This window comes from Oryzias latipes, chromosome 5, assembly GCF_053564925.1.
Source record: "Oryzias latipes strain Hd-rR chromosome 5, Olatipes_Hd-rR_3.1".
NCBI lineage: Eukaryota > Metazoa > Chordata > Actinopteri > Beloniformes > Adrianichthyidae > Oryzias > Oryzias latipes.
Window position 1 is genome coordinate 29,906,965 of NC_136241.1, and position 17,248 is coordinate 29,924,212.

The 17,248-nt window shown below is 39.6% G+C and overlaps 2 protein-coding genes across 2 annotated transcripts; both read right to left on the reverse strand.

Annotated features, from left to right (window-relative positions):
* Positions 1–1,854: 1,854 nt before the first annotated feature.
* mcrs1 (microspherule protein 1) lies at positions 1,855–8,039 on the reverse strand. Its single transcript, XM_004069120.4, has 14 exons — positions 7,841–8,039; positions 6,960–7,147; positions 6,722–6,857; positions 6,489–6,641; positions 6,292–6,401; positions 6,075–6,183; positions 5,774–5,912; positions 4,678–4,753; positions 4,525–4,553; positions 4,208–4,300; positions 3,416–3,498; positions 3,251–3,338; positions 2,846–2,973; positions 1,855–2,210 (listed from the first exon to the last, which is right to left on the reverse strand). Exons 2-14 carry the CDS (start codon positions 7,109–7,111, stop codon positions 2,124–2,126), a joined length of 1,383 nt encoding a protein of 460 aa, XP_004069168.1. The 5' UTR covers positions 7,112–7,147; positions 7,841–8,039; the 3' UTR covers positions 1,855–2,123.
* A 1,818-nt stretch (positions 8,040–9,857) lies between these two features.
* Positions 9,858–17,027, reverse strand: cyp27b1 (cytochrome P450, family 27, subfamily B, polypeptide 1). Its single transcript, XM_004069121.5, has 9 exons — positions 16,545–17,027; positions 16,067–16,257; positions 15,762–15,952; positions 15,261–15,461; positions 14,164–14,327; positions 13,917–14,083; positions 13,762–13,843; positions 13,488–13,685; positions 9,858–10,955 (listed from the first exon to the last, which is right to left on the reverse strand). The coding sequence occupies exons 1-9, from the start codon at positions 16,770–16,772 to the stop codon at positions 10,842–10,844; spliced, it is 1,536 nt and encodes a 511-aa protein (XP_004069169.1). The 5' UTR covers positions 16,773–17,027; the 3' UTR covers positions 9,858–10,841.
* Between the last annotated feature and the right edge of the window lie 221 nt (positions 17,028–17,248).

Consider the following 17,248-nt stretch of genomic DNA (forward strand, 5'->3'; position numbering starts at 1 on the left):
AAAAACTGTTCTTCACTTTACATCAGAAGTTTTGTGTGTGCTGCTCAGTGAAAAAAACTGAATTAATTAATAATTAATTGATGATTAGATTCATTTTTATGAGCACAAATATATTCAGGCCCTTCCAGTCAGAATTCAAACAAAAGGTTAAATAGGATTTGGGTTTAGACTCACTAGAAGCAGCTAGAAATGTAAGAATTCACAGAACCAAAATGAAAAAGAGAATTAAATCATGATAATTTGGTGAGGTACATAAACTAATCAATTTGCCACCATGCAGAACAACGGGAACATTTTTTCAAAAAGTAGAACAACTTGCTTGCGGTTACTTTCAAACTGTTGACCCAACACCACGTAAGACACAAGTAAAGATAAGAAAAATCCCTTATTTTGAAAAAACTTTTTCTAAAAGCTCATGTTTGGTGATTTCTACCAACACTAGTTTCACAAATCTTCCCACAGTTTATATGGAAACAAGAGTTTAGTTTCTGCAAATTCAATAATGTGAATTTGCTTCAGCAAGAGCCGTCTTCTCAACCTGGACTGTTTTTGACCTCAGCCTCATCACAAGCAGACCAAAAAAAAAAGTCTAAAAGTCCTATTAGTGCATTTTAGATTTTTCAAGCTTCAAACATGTGAAGAGCTGAAAGTATTCCTTAAAAAAACAATGATGATTAAAATGTTGCAACACATTGTTCATTCACACTAAAAAGGAAACAAAGCATCTCAAATTATTAAAGCACAGCAGTTCCTCTGGAAGAACACAGTCTGTGACATGGATCTTTTTGGTGAAAACCGCACAGTCACATGTCACAACTCGGCTGTGAAGCTAGACAAAGACCGGAGAACATGAGCAAACACACAGAACAAAAAGGTGAAAGCAGTCATGACCCAAACAAAGTCCAACTTTAACCAGCTCGTCATTTAAGAGCCTCAGAGTCAAAAACTCACATTTTTTTGCAAAAGACACAACAACCATTAAAACCTGAGAAATAGTGACATCTGGCTATTAATAGGAAGAAGTTCTGAGAAAGCCAAATGATAGCTCCAATATTGCTCGCCATTTTTGCTTGGTTGGCGTTGTGATGGACTGTAGTGGGACGAGAGTGTAAAGAGAGCACTCAGTTGTAGTTGTAGCAAATTTCTAATGAAGTCCTGCAGCTCTGCAGAAACTATGTCCTAAAAAAAACATACAGGGTTTTTGATTTGGGCAAAAATGTCTTATTTCTAGTTAAAAGACCACTGGGATCACAAAAGTCAAGTAGAGCCTTTATTTGTTGTTTGAAAAGGATGGAAAGAAGCAAAGTTATACAATCCCACCTCTATTGCGTTTCCAGCCAGAGTCCAAAAATATGCTACATTGGTTAATTGGTGCCTTTTTTGTCTGTAGTTCGGATTTTGTGGCCCTGCGACAAACTGGTAACCTATCCAGGGTGGATGGGATGGACTCAACCCTTTGACCCCAGTGAATTCAGAAAATGGATGGATGGATGGACCAAATGGCTCTTTTAGCATTAAAGGTTGAAGACTTCAGAGCTATCGATGGTATGTGTTAGGATGTGAAGTGCTGCTTATCGTCAGGCTCCACAAAAGTGAGTTCCACCATTGGGTCCGATCAACATATGGAGTGTCTTCTAGGTCTAAAATATGTCTGCTTTCAAAACGAAAACTTTTTTTTTTAGAATTTGCTTGTTTATAATTCAGCACCAATTTCAGCCGATCAACTGCTTTGGTCGACAACAAAATCTAGGATTAACATGTTCTGTTAAAAAAGAAAAAGGGATCCGTCCACCTTAACATGTCAGAATTCAGACCACAGCTGCCAACAGAATAAAACGAACAAAAACACCAGTATATTCTTCCAACAAGTTTAATATTATTTTCCTGACCTGCTAAAGAAATTAAATAAGGTTTAGAAACATTAGAAAAAACAAAAACAAGGGAGGTTCTACTGTGAGAATGTTTTTGTTACAACATGAAGTATTCACAGTGAACAGCAGAGGTGAATGTTCCCCGTCTGTTCAGGCTTTTTCAGGTTTCACGTCAGTCCAGCTGCTGGCAGCTCTGCTGGCAGCTCTGCTGTCCCTCAGGAGAAGACGTGACTTCCACGGGTCGGCTGACCTTCACTGCTGTGTCATCTTGGCGGCTTCGGCTTTGATGAGGGAGATGAGTTCCAGGTTTATGAGGAACACAAAGCGGAGACTAGCAATCTGGAGGGACAGAGTCAGTGTTTTATTATCATTAAAGGATAGTTTTGTGCTCATCATTAGAACCACGCAGTGTTTGCTTAAAGGCCCACTCCAATGATGTTCATCATTTCTCATGTAGCATTTTCTCATGTTGGAGGACATATATAAAATAATTTAAGGTTAAAACTGTGTTTCTGAACATTTCTTTATTCGTGAGGATGGATGGATGGATCAGGAGCAGAAGCTCTGGTTTGTGATGCAGCAACAGAAATGAGCCGGCCAAAGTCTCCCCTCTCTGCTGCAGTTTGGATACATCCACTTACAGACAAATAAATCTATTAAGGTTTTCCTCATCTGACCTCCGATATTGCTTGCTTTAATGTTAGCTTGGGCTTGTGAGGTGCTATAAGCCAGCGGAGAGAGTGTAAATAAAGACTTGATGTGAAATTAGCCGAGGCTAACTTCTGCGCCAAAAGTCCCGCCCACAACCCAGAGGCACATTTCTGAAGAACTCCTGCCGTGCTGCAGTAAATATGTCTCTAGAACATGACAGTCTAGGCTAAGACACAAATCAATCATAATTATAAGACCACTGAGAATGATTTTACAATAGGAAAATGTATAGTTGGACTGGGACTTGAACATATTTCACTCACCTCTACTACCGAGTTGTTATTCAGCTTCCACTTGTTGCCCGACAGGACCGGTCTGCCATCAATGTAGATGGGCCGTCGGCCTTCGTTGGCAATAAAGAAGTCTCCGTTATTCTTCAGCTTTATGATTCCTGGGAACACAAAGAGTTGCATAATTTTAAGAAACATTAATGGTAAAACACAAAAGATCATATATGTTATTTAAAAAAAAAACCACACAATTTAGGATTATAATTTAGTATCATTCATTCATTAATCCAAAATATTGGTTGTGAGGTTTTGAAGTCCAAAAATGTACTGCCTTGCTGGGAAATCTAGAATATTCTTTTTTTTTTTTTTTTTTTTTATTAAACTGCATATAGAGATGTTAATGACTGGATAACCGAGGTCAGATGAGTATTCACTCGCCTTGTTTTCTCGATATTTTCCAGGCAGGACCTTCCAGCGACAGATCTACATCCACCTGTTTGTCCTTTGTTGCTCTCCCCAGAGTAATCTGGACACAGTAGAAAATGGCACAGGTGTCACTGATGAGAAACGGCCTTTAAAGAGGAACCTGTCCCTGCTGCTCACCTCTCTTGATCTCATCAGGTAGCGCACCATTCTTCCTCGTAATGCTGCCAGAGTCTGGTTGTCAAAGTCCGGCATGCTCATCCCTGATGGAACAGAAACAAACGCAACTTTCACACACAAGAACACACTTTTTTTATTAATTAGAAATTAATTTTAAATAAATAAACAAGGTTAGGACCTTGTCGAGACCTTAACATGTAAAGAAAAAACCTGACATAAAAACACTAAAGATCGTAAGGATTAGTAATTTAGTCTTCAAGAAAGTTTGATTACTTATTTCTGCTTATGAAATAAACATAAATATTACAGCAGAAGACATTCTAAAATGTAAATAATGAGCCCTTTACATATAAAGCAAATGAAATCATGAAAATCACGATAAATGATTACTTATTCACAGAAAGTTTATAGGTTTCGCAAGATCTTCAATATTTGGAACTTCCTGGTTTGTGTCACAATCAGAAAACAGAAAGTGAGAGTTTGGTGCAGATGGAGCAAATACGAATAAACTAAAATGAAAAAAGTAAAGTAACTTGACATTTTGAATTTAAGCTCAGCTGTCGGTGTGAATTTTTCCATTCATTTGTATTCTAAATACTGAACAAAAATAAATATCTACACCTGTTTTTATGCTTCCCTCAAGACTTCGGTTCATTTTCAGCCACAAAAATAATTATCCTCACATTTCAAAAGCTTCAGAACAACAATAAAGTATTCCTTGTTTTCCTTTATACAGTAAACTCAGGCATGAGCAATGTTTACTTCTGCCAACTAAAACTAAAGTTTTCTCACCTGTAATGCTGTCCACAAGGACCTGCCATCGAGGCAGTTCCTGCTCCAACTGTCGGATTTCTTTTTTCTGGTGACGATCTGAAATCATCAGCTCTAAAACAAACAAAAAATTAAAATAAATAAAAACAAGAAAATCCCCTCTGATATTTAAAAACCAACTAGCTCCAAAACCTAATGCCGAGTTGTGATTCCATAGATTTGTTCTTAAATTTGAGGAAAACATTCCTACCCGTAAATCAAAACGCCAATAAAAACATGAAATGAGATTCCCACAGTGCATAAGTAATAACCAATAAATCATAAAAAGAACATCTTACCATGTTCCAAGACTTCGTCTCTGCTTTCCCTGTGAGTAGAAAAAAACAAAAATGGAAAACTTCCTTCAACTTTTACAAACTGGAGTGGCGCTGCCCACAAGAAGTCCAAGGAAAATAAAAGCATGAATTCTGCACAGGGAAAGCTGGACTTACTTCAACTTGACATCATCCACCATCTGCTCGGCATCAGAGAAATTGAGGACCTGGTCGCCTTTCGGGAGGGGCTGTACTGCAACACACACAGTTCAGACTAAGATCAGTGCGAAGCATTTCATATTCCTGTTTTATTGAAGATGGAGTATCTTAAAAATGTTTGGGTTGTTCAGACATGGTGGTCACATCATACCAATGGAACCAAAGAATGAAGAAAGTATAAATAAAGGCTGTTTTTGTTGTTTGTTCACAGTAGGTGTAACCACATTAACATGTGTGCCATTTCCTGTCCGTAACACACGTCCAGTTTTAGCTATTTTGCTGTCCACCAAAATAAATAAATAAATAAATGTAAATACTGAGTAACATCTTAACTCCCTGGCCAGGTTACAAAATTATGAAAAGCTTACAGACAACACCTTAATCCCAGCTGCCCCTACGGGTGGATACACCTGAAGGAAAAGAAGGGCAAACCTGAAGGGGGCACGCAGGTGACCTGCACAAAATATCAAGGTTGCAGATTGCTTGCTGAGCCCACTGAATAAAAACGTTCATGCATATAATTGTCTACAGGTTTTCCTCTTTTTTTAACCCCCTCAAATCCTGCACACTGTGCAAGGGGTCTGTGATAAGTGTGCGCTCCTTGTGTACAGCCTGAGTGATAGAAATGAGGAAATTACACAATCAGAGAGCAGTTGAAGTAGAAAACCTATGGGCATATCAGCTGCACACCCCTTGCGTGCAGCATTTGTGCACGGTGAGTAAGGAGCCAATATGCACATCTCACTAATGACCAGAGTGTGACGTTAAGGACGACACAAGTGCATGTAACTTCCATTAACGACACACTTACCACACACCACAAATGTTCTCTTTAAGGTGCAGCATGAGTGTGGATTCAATTTCATTTATTTTATTTTAAATGTAGCGACTTAAAAAAACATTCAAAGATAGCATAAACACTCTGAAGATGGCCCAATATTCATTATTTCAACTATCTAAAAAAAAAATACTTATGTCAATTAATATACAATTAGGTCTTAAAAAGACTACATTTAAAGTTAATGTGTGGGTAACTCAATGGTGCTCTACTCACCACTTTGGTCATCCAGTAGGTAGTACTGTTTCAGGAGCTGCCAGTGAACCAGCAGGCTTTTCGGAGTGCGGTAAGGGTGAAAGACTGCAGGGTGTTTATTCAGAAGATCCTGAAACACTTCCAGTTTCGGCTGACTAGTCTGTTTTGAGAAAAATATAGTTCCGTAAATAATAATATCCAGACAAAAAAACAAATATGGAGACATAAATGTGTGAACAATTCACATAATGTTTGGTTCTTACGCAAAAATTATAAAAACAACACATATAATCCAGTCTAAAGATGAACATATAACACTTACTGATCCAATCTTAGCCAGCAGCGCCTGCTCAGACTGACTGAACAGAGCTTTGCTTTGGATTGCAGCGATGGCCTCCGGATGAAGCTGCCGCATGGCCTGCCATGCCAGCCTGTGCAGACACTAAACAGAATGAGCAATGCACTCAAAAACAAGACAAATGTTACAAAAAAACAAACAAAAGGAGAGCAAAAACTGATTCATATTGGTATTCCCTTACTTTGAGATGACAGGATCATACAGCAAAGCGTACCACCTCTCTTTAATTTCAAGCAAAGTGAAGCGACAACTGAACTTGACCCCCAGATGAACAGAGGATAAGTCTGTAGTCTGAATACAAGCAGAATCATAAAGAAATGGAAAATTTAAACAAAGGTAATGCCTCAATAGTGTACAAACTCATAAAAAAATGCTCACCTGTAATACGGCATTAATTAGAAGTAAGTCATCTGTGGGTTTCCATCGTCCCAGATCTTTGGTAATATGTAAAGGCTGCTTGCTTTTCTTTACTCTTTTGGCCATGGGTGGAGGGTTTAGTACCATTGTGAGAGGAGTTCCAGATTTTGTCACCTTATGAAATTAAAAATATTCAGTTTTTGTTTGTCTTAAAGTGGTTCAAAAACTAGTGGGGCATTACTGGTAGTGTATACCTTTTTTCTCTCACTAGGAAGTTCACTTCCCAAACACCGGACAGGTTCCATGAGGGGAGGACCTTTGACTCTACTGGATGACTTCACAAGGCTGCTCTCCACAAGCTCATCATCAAACTTCTTCCTCTTTATTGACCTTGTAAGGTAGAAACAAGCATGTTAAAAAAGTTACTATTTTTCTAAACATAAATGTTTATTTGAGAGATCAGTTTATCATAAAAAAGCATTTAAGCCAAACCTGGACGAGCTTCTCCGTTTGGGGACTCCGCCGCCAAAAGATTGTGTTGACATTCTCTTCACATCTTTTACACCAAGCGACTCTTCATCTTCTGACCGACTCTGAACTCCGGATACTCCAACTGATGCACCAGTAGAGTCACCAGACTGCATCTCTTCATCAGTGTGAAAGAGCAGGTTTGGAGTCAGCTGAAACAAAACATCAGAAGAACTATTTAGTGGTGGTTGGTTTCACATGTTACCCACCAAATTAGGTGTAGGACAAATGGCTTGATGTTATTTTAGTCTCAAATGTAGGCCAACATCAAATCGTTCTGCTCTATTTTCATACTCTTGAAAGCAAGTAATAAGACCCCAAAATTTACAGTTAAAGCTTCTGCTTTCCCTTGTGTCTATTTGTTCAGTTCACGCCCCCTATTTAGAAATTAGAAACATTATAAATCGTATTTAACAACAAAATTATATCTTTATATACTTGTTATGTTATTTTATATAATAATTTACTAACATATGAGTAATCCTAATTAAAAACTCAAATGAGGGTTTGAACAATAGACTTTAAAAATAATACAGTCTATGGTTAAACCAACGTGTTTTTCTGCCTTCAAATCTATATTTCTGGTTAGGCTACTTCTTTGTTAGCATACCATTTAGATAATCCTTCTTGAGTGTATAAATATAATGTAAAATTATTATTTTGTATAAGTCAAGTAACTCGGATATTGTTTACAACGCAGACTTCGCTGTAACCACGCATCTAATCTTGATTTTGAACGTTTTATTTTTGTTGATTACCTGTTGTTAGCTTACGAAACGTAGCAATTTCACAACAGCTAATGTTTGGTGGTTAGCAAGCTAAGAAAACTACGACTTTTAACTTACCTTGTCTTTGCTACAGTCGTTATGGTGAAGCAATTAACAAAAAATGTAGCCTAAATATACTTTTTTGGTTGGCCCATTTGTCGAAATAACATGTCTAACGCGAGCTTTTAACGTCTAGCTTATTAGCATTATGTGAGCTCCACTGTTGTTTTCTTCCGGTGAGGTCAAACTGCAGTTCGATACTTTACCGCCCTCTGCTGGACTGGAATGGAAGTCATTTCCGTTTAACACGAGACGTCAAGGATTTTAAAGCAAAATTAAGTTGTGGTTAACTCTAACTTTATATTTTACACAACACCCCAAACATTAGCCTTTCAGGGTGACCTACTCTAGGGTTGTGAAGAGAATCTGGCATTCTTTTATTAAAGTATGTTATGAAAGTAACAATAAAAAGCTCTGAACTTTATGAAATCCTTTGCACCTCAATTTTTTGCCTTTAAGTAGATTATTATTATTATTATTATTGTTATTATTATTGTTATTATTAGTCAAACAAGGTGCCATGCATTACAAACTCTAAATTAAAGTAATTTTGCAGATGAAGTGGTTTGATGCATATTTGCATGAATTGGATTCAATAAGGTTGGAAAAAAAAGTCTTGAGAACAATTTTAATGATCTATTCTTTTTTTCTTTTTATTCACTAATATCATGGAAAACAAGAAATTAAAACGTTGCCACAAACTTTTTATTAGGGCTACACGATATGAGGAAAACTCACTATTTGCGATATTAGTGATCAATATTGCAAAATACACAATTTCCATTTCACTGCAACAATTTAATTTAAATAAGAGTCAACATAAGTAAAATTATACTCCAAATGGCCCTCGTCTTCATAGAAGGTGAACATCTAACATAAAAAGGGTTTCATCTGATTGGTCAAATGCATAAAGGGGTTTATTTGATTCATTAAATGCTTCAAGCTGCCATAGGATTGTGTTGGGTTAAAACAACTCAAAAAGGAAAGAAAGACAACAGATCAAGGTACCTTTACGAGGAGACCAAACGGAGATTTGGTTATCCTCGTAAATCTCTCTGGAGCATATTCTGTTGCTCACCTCCTTTATTAAGTTGTTTTGGGTTTTTTGGGTTTTCCTTAAGTTACACATGCGCTGTGCTCTAAGGGGGGGGGGGGGGGGGGGTAAGAAAGCACATTTGCAGCACGATTAGAAAACATTGATTACGACATGTCTATCTTTTCACAGTCTTCCCACATCATCTTCGGACCTGCGAAGTCTTTTCTCACGGATAAACTAACAGAGGCTCCATCGATTCATTCTAGACACAGCTAACACACAAATTCGCAGGAAGATGCTGGAAAGACGCCCAGACAATCGTTCTCTCCCAAGGGTGTCACCTCCACCTTCCTGTGAAACAAAGTTGGACACAGACACTTCTGCAAACATGATTATATCACCTATATCTAGCTAGGTGATGCATAAAAAAGCAAATATGAGAACTTATATACATTGTTCCAACAGATTGTTTTTATGTTATGTTTGAACACATTTAAGGTCACCATTCATCTCAATTTTCTGTAACTTTTGTGATATGCGTATTGCACAGCTTGATATTTAACGATAAATTTGCGATTTATGGTGCAGGCCTACTTTTCATCAACTCTAGCATGAGTTTGGGGTCATGTTCCAAACTAAAGTAAAGCACACACACATTCAAGCCTGCAGCCAGAATCTCAACAAGCAACCAATTGTTGCACATAACTGAACCACTGCTGCTCCGGTTTACAACACTGTCATGTTCTGCAGGACTTTTAATTGTATTTCTTGTAAACATTCATGTCTGTGTTCTGAGCAGCTGTCTCTAGGTATTGAGCTTATGGCAGTTAGAAACATATTTTAACTGTTTAGAACCGACTCTGATGCAGCTGAACGCTTTACCTGAGGTGTTGGAGCAGCTTTACCTGCTGAGTTGCGTCTAGAAGGGAAAAAAATGCTCTACAAGAAAACAGGCACCAAATGAAGAGTGAATATTAAATTTAAATCCACCAAAAGAAATTACTTGAAACTTTTTTATTGGAGTTTACAGAGCCAAAAAGCATACAGCATGAATAAATAGTTTGAATTTACAGGTTGTTTTTTTTTGCAAAACATCAAGTTTTTGTAAAAATGCAAAAGAATCAGCACCATTCTGCATATTCATCTGAAAGATTTGAATGGAACCGTGTAGTCTTGCAGAAATGTTATCAGCTGCCCTACTTTAAACACCTCTTTACATGAATCTTTCACTCAAAAGCACCCAAGAAAATGCACCTGCTTTACAACATTGAACATAATAAACTCTAACAACAGCAGTGTTAAAAATAAGGCTCTTGCTTTCAGAGTACTTGCTCCATCCTGACTGGTTGGACACATACAGACCAGCTGTTTGAGTGAATTTCTGATTTATCAGCACAGAGAAGTAACCATCATGAGCATTTAACAGTGCAAATATAATAAGAATCACAGTTTCTTACTTCAATAAAGGGGTTAATATATTCTGGAAAACTGTCATTATGGCCTAATGCTCACTAAGCACCACTGTGCTGTAGAAAATTTCAAGAAATGACCACAATTCTCCCAAATATTGTCAGTTTAAAAAAAAAAAGAAAAGAAGGTTTGCATATTGCTTATTTGATTTAGTTTTCTGTACTTCAAAGGATTTGGTCATTTTGCTTGTAGAAAATGAAATTCAATCTTGGAATTAGGATTTTTGCGTCGAAGTGCTCTTTGATGAGCCATCAGCTCTCGTCCTTCTTGCAGCTCGCAGCCCTCTGCGTCACTTGCATCGTCGAAGGGCTGCAGGAGAGGAGCGCTTTTTTTTTTTAAATATATATCTTTGCTGTGTCAAAGGTTAAGGGCCACTCTGACATGAACCTGTACGTGCAGCAGGCTATTGTTATCTCAGCACCTGTGATAACTCTGCTTGCCTAGCTCTCCTCATGGCCTGCTGGGGGGGGGACTCACGTTTGCGCCTATAGACGACCAGCCCAAGCATAAAGGTCACCGTTCAATAAACTGTAGGTTAATGACATTTTCTGGAACAAGAAGGGTCCGTGTCATCGGCTTCACAGACGCTCCCTTCGGGTCTGGCTTTACATCAAACTCCAGTAGAATCTAACAAGACAGAAAACAGAGCAATTAGGGAAACAATCTTGGAGACTAAATTTAAAAACAACAACAAACCCAAACTAGGGACTGGGAAATCCCTGTAATACATAATCCAATTAATTCATCAGGAAATGGATTTGCATAAATATTTAAAGCTCCTTGTTTTACGCTCCAACATTGTTCCGGGATAAAAGCAAGATTTGCAGTAAACACTAAACAAGCAGAGCAACAATCCAAATATTTTGTCAGTTACTCAATAAAATATTCTGTGTACATGCATGCTTAAAATTAGCAACTCACTGATATACACATTCATGGGGTGTAACACAGTGCTTACAGACCTTTAGGTAAAAATAGACAGAGCTTAAGGTGTGAAAAAACTAAAATGTGCCCAACTTCCTAAAAGTCGTTTAAAGACAAGTTGTGTTTAATTAAAGGTGGTTATTTAAAAACAAAAAACCAATACAAAGCTTAGTTTGTCTGACTGACTGGATTTGCATGATGCAAAAAAGAAAAGAGATCAGTGGTAATCTAGAGAAGCAACAGTTGATGCCCCTTTAATTTACAAAATTGGCCCGGTGATGGACTGGCGACCTGTCCAGGGTGTATCTATGTTCATCCAAGAGTAGCCAGGTTCGGCTCTGGCAACCCCAAGACCCCAAGAGGGCTTAAGCAGGTTAAGACGCTGGATGGAAAGAGTTCAATATTCTTTATTAATGAAAATGGTTGGAAGTTGACCCACTGGGGAACAGTGGATATCCAACAGCTCAAAATGTGAGGGGTGCAAAAAATATTAAACTTTTGGAAGTAAGTCATTTGAATCACTGTATTTTTTAAAGTAGTTTAAAGTTGTCGTTTTTGCATAGTTTGGCTGGGGGTGCGACATGTGTGATTAAAAAAAGGAAATAATAGCAACAACTGCTAGAGGGCACTGTAGATGTGGGAACAGGATTTGCTACAGACAGAAGAAGTGATACTCAGTCTCATGCCAGGCATTCCGAAGGGACAGAGGATGCTTAAATTCTATGGACTGAATTTGATGTAATTCAGTTTAGTGGACTTGTTTGCATATTCTTTATGCTATGGTTATATTAATAATATTTCATATATTGTGATAATATAATAGATTCCTCCTGTATCATTAAGCTAAATAATCATCAATGCGGTACTAAACATGCATATAGTCAGTCTGTTATTGCTATCTGTACCATTATTATGATTTTCCTTTCTAGATGAAATGTGCGTTCTTGTTTTTACTTCTTTTTTCTGCCTTTTTTGGCTGCTGTGATTTATACTCAAGAGTCTAAAAAATTTGGTACATAAAAATAAAATATGCAGAACAGCGCTACAGAAAAATCAGGGCTGGGACTTGAGTGAAGGACTTTGAATGTAGTCATGTGGCCGTTTGATTCTACAGCTGCAATTTACATTCAGTTGTTTTTTTTGCTGCGACCACTCAGATCATGGCAGGATTTGACACAACTGAACCCTAGTTTTGTCTAAAATTTACAAAAAAAGAAGAAGAAAAAGTCAGGACAGATATATGAAAATTGTTGGAAGACACCTGTAAACCTCTTTCAAGGTGTGCCTCTTTGCTGGTTGCTTAGTGCTTGACCTGGCTCCTGGTATGTACATTTTTTAAATGAGCTTCAATCTGGAATTTTAAGGGTTGCCTCATTCAGACTGTCCCACAACCAAAGCAAGGAGAAAAGCAAACAGAGGAAGTAATGCAAGTGCCGTGAATCTCAAGTATAAGGGGGAAAAAGCCCCCCCCAGAGTAAATCTACAGAAATAAATCAGTCATGGGAAGGCGCTGATCAGAGGACTGAATACTGGCACTCTGTGGAAAGTAGGTTTCCATCTTCCTCATACCTTTTTTTTTCTCCCTCCTGGTCAATGCTCGTTTTAGACAAAACCACCCACAAACAAGTAAATCTGTGACCCTGACTAATCCTTTTAGTCTGCTCTCAACAGTGCAGTGTGAAAGCAAACTAAAGGAGCGTGTGAACTTTTTTTTTGCCATTCCTTATCCAATCAGGCTGCCAAACTAGACTGAAGGCGCATAATCTGTAGAGGATGGGATAGCCGTGAACTTGTCTGCATCAATGTTTTCTTAAGTTAAACCCAAATTTGGTCATACAATGATCCCAAATGCACATGAGAATGGAAAAAAAAAACATTAAAGATTTGAGACTAAAGTTATTCTACACTTTCTCCACAATGTCAGACTTTGGGTGTTTTATTGGAACAATAATGACAATCACAATAATCACGATAATGATGCTAAATTTGGTTTGTGAACTCTTTTGTCATGCAGCTTTTAGGCTCTTTTCCTGTCAATTCTTTTACATCGTTCTTCTAATGTAACATTTTCTTTGATGTAACTGCATGCAGGATAAAAAAGAGCTCCAAATACACACCCATACGACTGTTATCTCTGAAGATTATCCAGTAAATAAACCTCCCCAGAAGCTGTGTTGACAAAGAGCAATGAAACATGTTTGCTGACATACTTTCTACTTGGTCGATCCAACTCACCCGGGAAAGAGCAAGGTAGAGCTCCAGCTCAGCAATGCGGCGGCCTATGCAGCTGCGTTTTCCCACACCGAAGGGAACCGAGGCGTACGGGTGATGAGCCTGCTCCTTCCTGAACCAGCGGTGGGGCTGGAACTCGTGTGGGTTTGGAAAGACTGTGGGGTCCCGGGACGTTGCAAAGTGGCACAAAGTGATCAGAGTCTGGAAAAGGAAGCACCGATGGTCAGATGTGCTCTGAACGCCAAAGATCCTTTTGGTGCTTCAAGATAATACTCACGTCTTTAGGAATAAGATATCCTCCCACTTGGATGTCTCTTTCTGTAATGACCCTTGCATTGGCAGGAATAACTGGATATAACCTGACGAATAAAGTTACGTTAACCAAAAGAAATGACTGATTCAAGCTGCCCACGGAAACCATTCAGCTGGTACCTGAGCACTTCTTTAACTGTAGCTTTAAGCAGAGGCATGCGAGCCACGTCTGCAGCCTCGGGTGTCCTCCGACCCTCCAGCACATTCAGCACCTCCTGTCTGAGCGAGGCCTGAACCTCTGGATGGCGGGACAGCTCATACAGCGACCAGGACAAAGTGCTGGAAATCTTTACACAATGCACAGCAGCGTTAGCTTGGCTCTGGAGTTGAAGTAGGACAAACTGGGGAAGCAGAGACTTATTCTTACCGTATCCACTCCTGCAAGCAGGAGCTCAGTAACGTTGCTGTAGACGGTCTTCATGGGGAGTCCCGTCTGCGACAGGAAGTAGGTAAGATAACGGCCCTTCACCTTCTCTCCTCTGCTCACTTTCTCTGCTTCGACAGCCATGCGGCGGTCAATGTGGACTTTTGCTGTAGGAGAAAAAGAGATGCCACCATGACAAAGACGTCACGGCACTTCCAAAACGGAATCTGGTCACCAAGTAGAAGCTTTTTGAACTTTTCCAAAAACAGAAGAAATCCTTATCTAAAACTACATCAGCTATACAGTTAACAGGCAGACAATGTAGAGTTGCAGGAAAATTAAAGACGATTATTGTAAACATGTTTGATGTCTCAAGCTACATTCACGTGTAAAAATGTGCTTTTGGGGCTTCCGCATTCAAAACTCTTATGTTTCTAAGTTTTCAGTCAATATGTGCAAAATGCGCAGCCATTAAATGCACATTGAAAGTCAAACCAGGTCGATCTTTGACCAATCAGGGACTCTAATTTGGTAGTGATGCCAACGATTTGAAAACTGATCATGAAGGAGAAATCTATAATTGCATTTTGTGCCCAGCCAGGATTATAAGACAACAAGTCTGTCAAATATCACGCAGAATGGTGCTTTCATTTATATACAGAGCTGTGAAAGAAAAAGCTTTTAGCAAGATTCACAAGATTTATCCTATATTTTTAGATTTCGCAACAAGCCTCTTCCAACTGTAGGTGGCAGACGTGCGATAGCTAATAATAGAAAAAGAAAAAAGAAGAAGCCTTTCCTTATCAGGTGGACTAAGTGCATCATATGCCCAGTGTGTCCATAGTTTAAGATCTGCATCAGTCCTGTTTAAGTAAGTTGGAAAACCCCAAAGACCCCTGTCCAACACAAAAGGCCTTCAGCTCTCATCTGTTGGCTCAGTTGTTGGACAGAACAAGTTAAGAAGAAAAAAAATAAATAAACCCCAAAGACCAACCTATGACCCAAATATTAGGATTGAAGTTCGCATTCTACAACTTTTTGTTCTATTGCTCATTTTAGAAATTCAATTAGTGAGGTACAAATCTTCAAGAAAGTCTTACCAAATTCAAACATGTAGTCCCAGCACTGACAAAACACTCTCCAGGGTTTGGGGAACAGCTGGTGCAGCCAGCTCGGCATGGCCATGGTGAGGAGCGTCATCACAAACATGGTGTTAATGGCGCTGATAAAACGCTCAGTCTCTTCGGGAACAACCAGATCCAGGCAACCAATCCGAGATTCAAAGAGCACTGAGGAAATACCTGCAATGAAAGAAAGGTGTGGTAAAGTAAACGGGGTAAGAAAGTGGACTAAAGACTCTACATTTTAGGAAGAAAGATTACTAAAACAAAGCTTTAGTTGTTTTGTTTAGTTCATTTAACAAATTGTTTGAGAACACAGTTCAAGATGTGTGCATGGCATCAATAAAAAACACAAGTTCTGGAAAAAAAATGCACAATAATTTTTATCATCTGTTTCTTCCTGCAAGTATTTGCTGCCTGACGCCAGAGTTTAAATGTTGCAGTGCACCCCAACTCCACCACGGAGAGCCGAGATCTTACCTTCAAGTCCAAAGCGATAGAACTCGCTTGCAATGTCGGTGATGTGTCCTTGAGGACTTTTGCAGAGGCGAAGCTTGGAAATGAGATCAGCGACCACGGAGTTCAGGGTTTTATCGTAAGCTTCCACCGCCTTTGGACGCAGCATGTGTTTCCCCAGCAGACTTCTCACTGCTTGCCACTCCTCCCCCTCACTGGAAACACCCGCAGAAAACATTATCAATGACATGCAGCTATGGATGCAGATCCAGGGTTTTAAGCATCAGGCTGAATTTGAAATTTTCCCATCTGGGATCAGAAATACTCACGATGTCAAGAGTCCACAGTGATGTCCCCTGAGCTTCCTGTAGTCCTTCCAGGAGGAGAGGTTGGAGCGCATGGGGTGCAGGCCCTCCTGCCTCAGGACCTGCTCTATCAGGGCAGGATCAGCCACATGAACAGTCAGGATAGGGCCAAAGCTTGCCTTCCACATGGGGCCATACTTATGCAGTCCCTCCAACTGGGAAATAAAACAAAGATTTTCAAAAACCTTGCAGATTACTTGTCCTCTAGGGTGCACTGGGGCTTTGTTGGGGGGATGAAAAAGAGAGAACGGGGCATTGAATGACATCATTTGCATTGCAGATGCATGGCCTCTGAAAATCACTCTAACTGAGATGGCAGCAGTTTTAATAAAGCAATGCATTTTACACGAATAGTGATGGATCCCGGCGAACTTTTGGCACAAACGGAAACAAAAATCCACATTTACGCGTAGCATTTATATATTAAATCCCACTTCTTTACCTGTAGCTCGTGCAGGCGCGACAGACCCCCTTTTGCAAATAAGTCCCAGGCGAAGCTGGCGAGGGACGGTCCCGGCATGTCGTCCAGGGTCGCCACCGCCTGCGCCTTGGCGTGCGCCGGGCTGGCCGCTTTGCGCTCCGCCCACCTCTCCATCCACTTGACCAGCGGGGACGCGCTGCGGCCGGCCACTCGGAGATGTTGCTGCAGCATCCTTCTCACACAGATCATGAACCGGTGTTGGGCTGAATAGACTCCCTTGGACGTCGATGCTCATTTTGCTTTCCTGGCTGATGGCTGTATTTATAAAGCCAGACCTGCCGCTCCAGTCCGCAGACAAAAAGCTGTGAATTTGCTTAACCTGAGCCAATCATGGGGGTAAAATCTGCTCAGGTCCCGCCCCGACTGGATGGATCAAAGACAGCGTGATCCGGGGAGAAGGTGCGTCCAATCATAGCGCTCACTGCCGACCATCCCAGGCGCAGCACACGTGGAAGTCCTGGATACATAATATGTGTCTCCTGAAATTGCGCAGGCTTATCTCGGCTCCTGCGAAGCATTTTGTTCTCCAATAATCCAATAAATTGACACCTATAAGTTGAGCTCTCTCCAAAGTCATTGTTATTTTTGGTAATATTGATCTGAAAGGAGGAATAAAGGTTACACAAACTAACTCAAGCCAAAAATCATAAATGTTTGAAGAACTT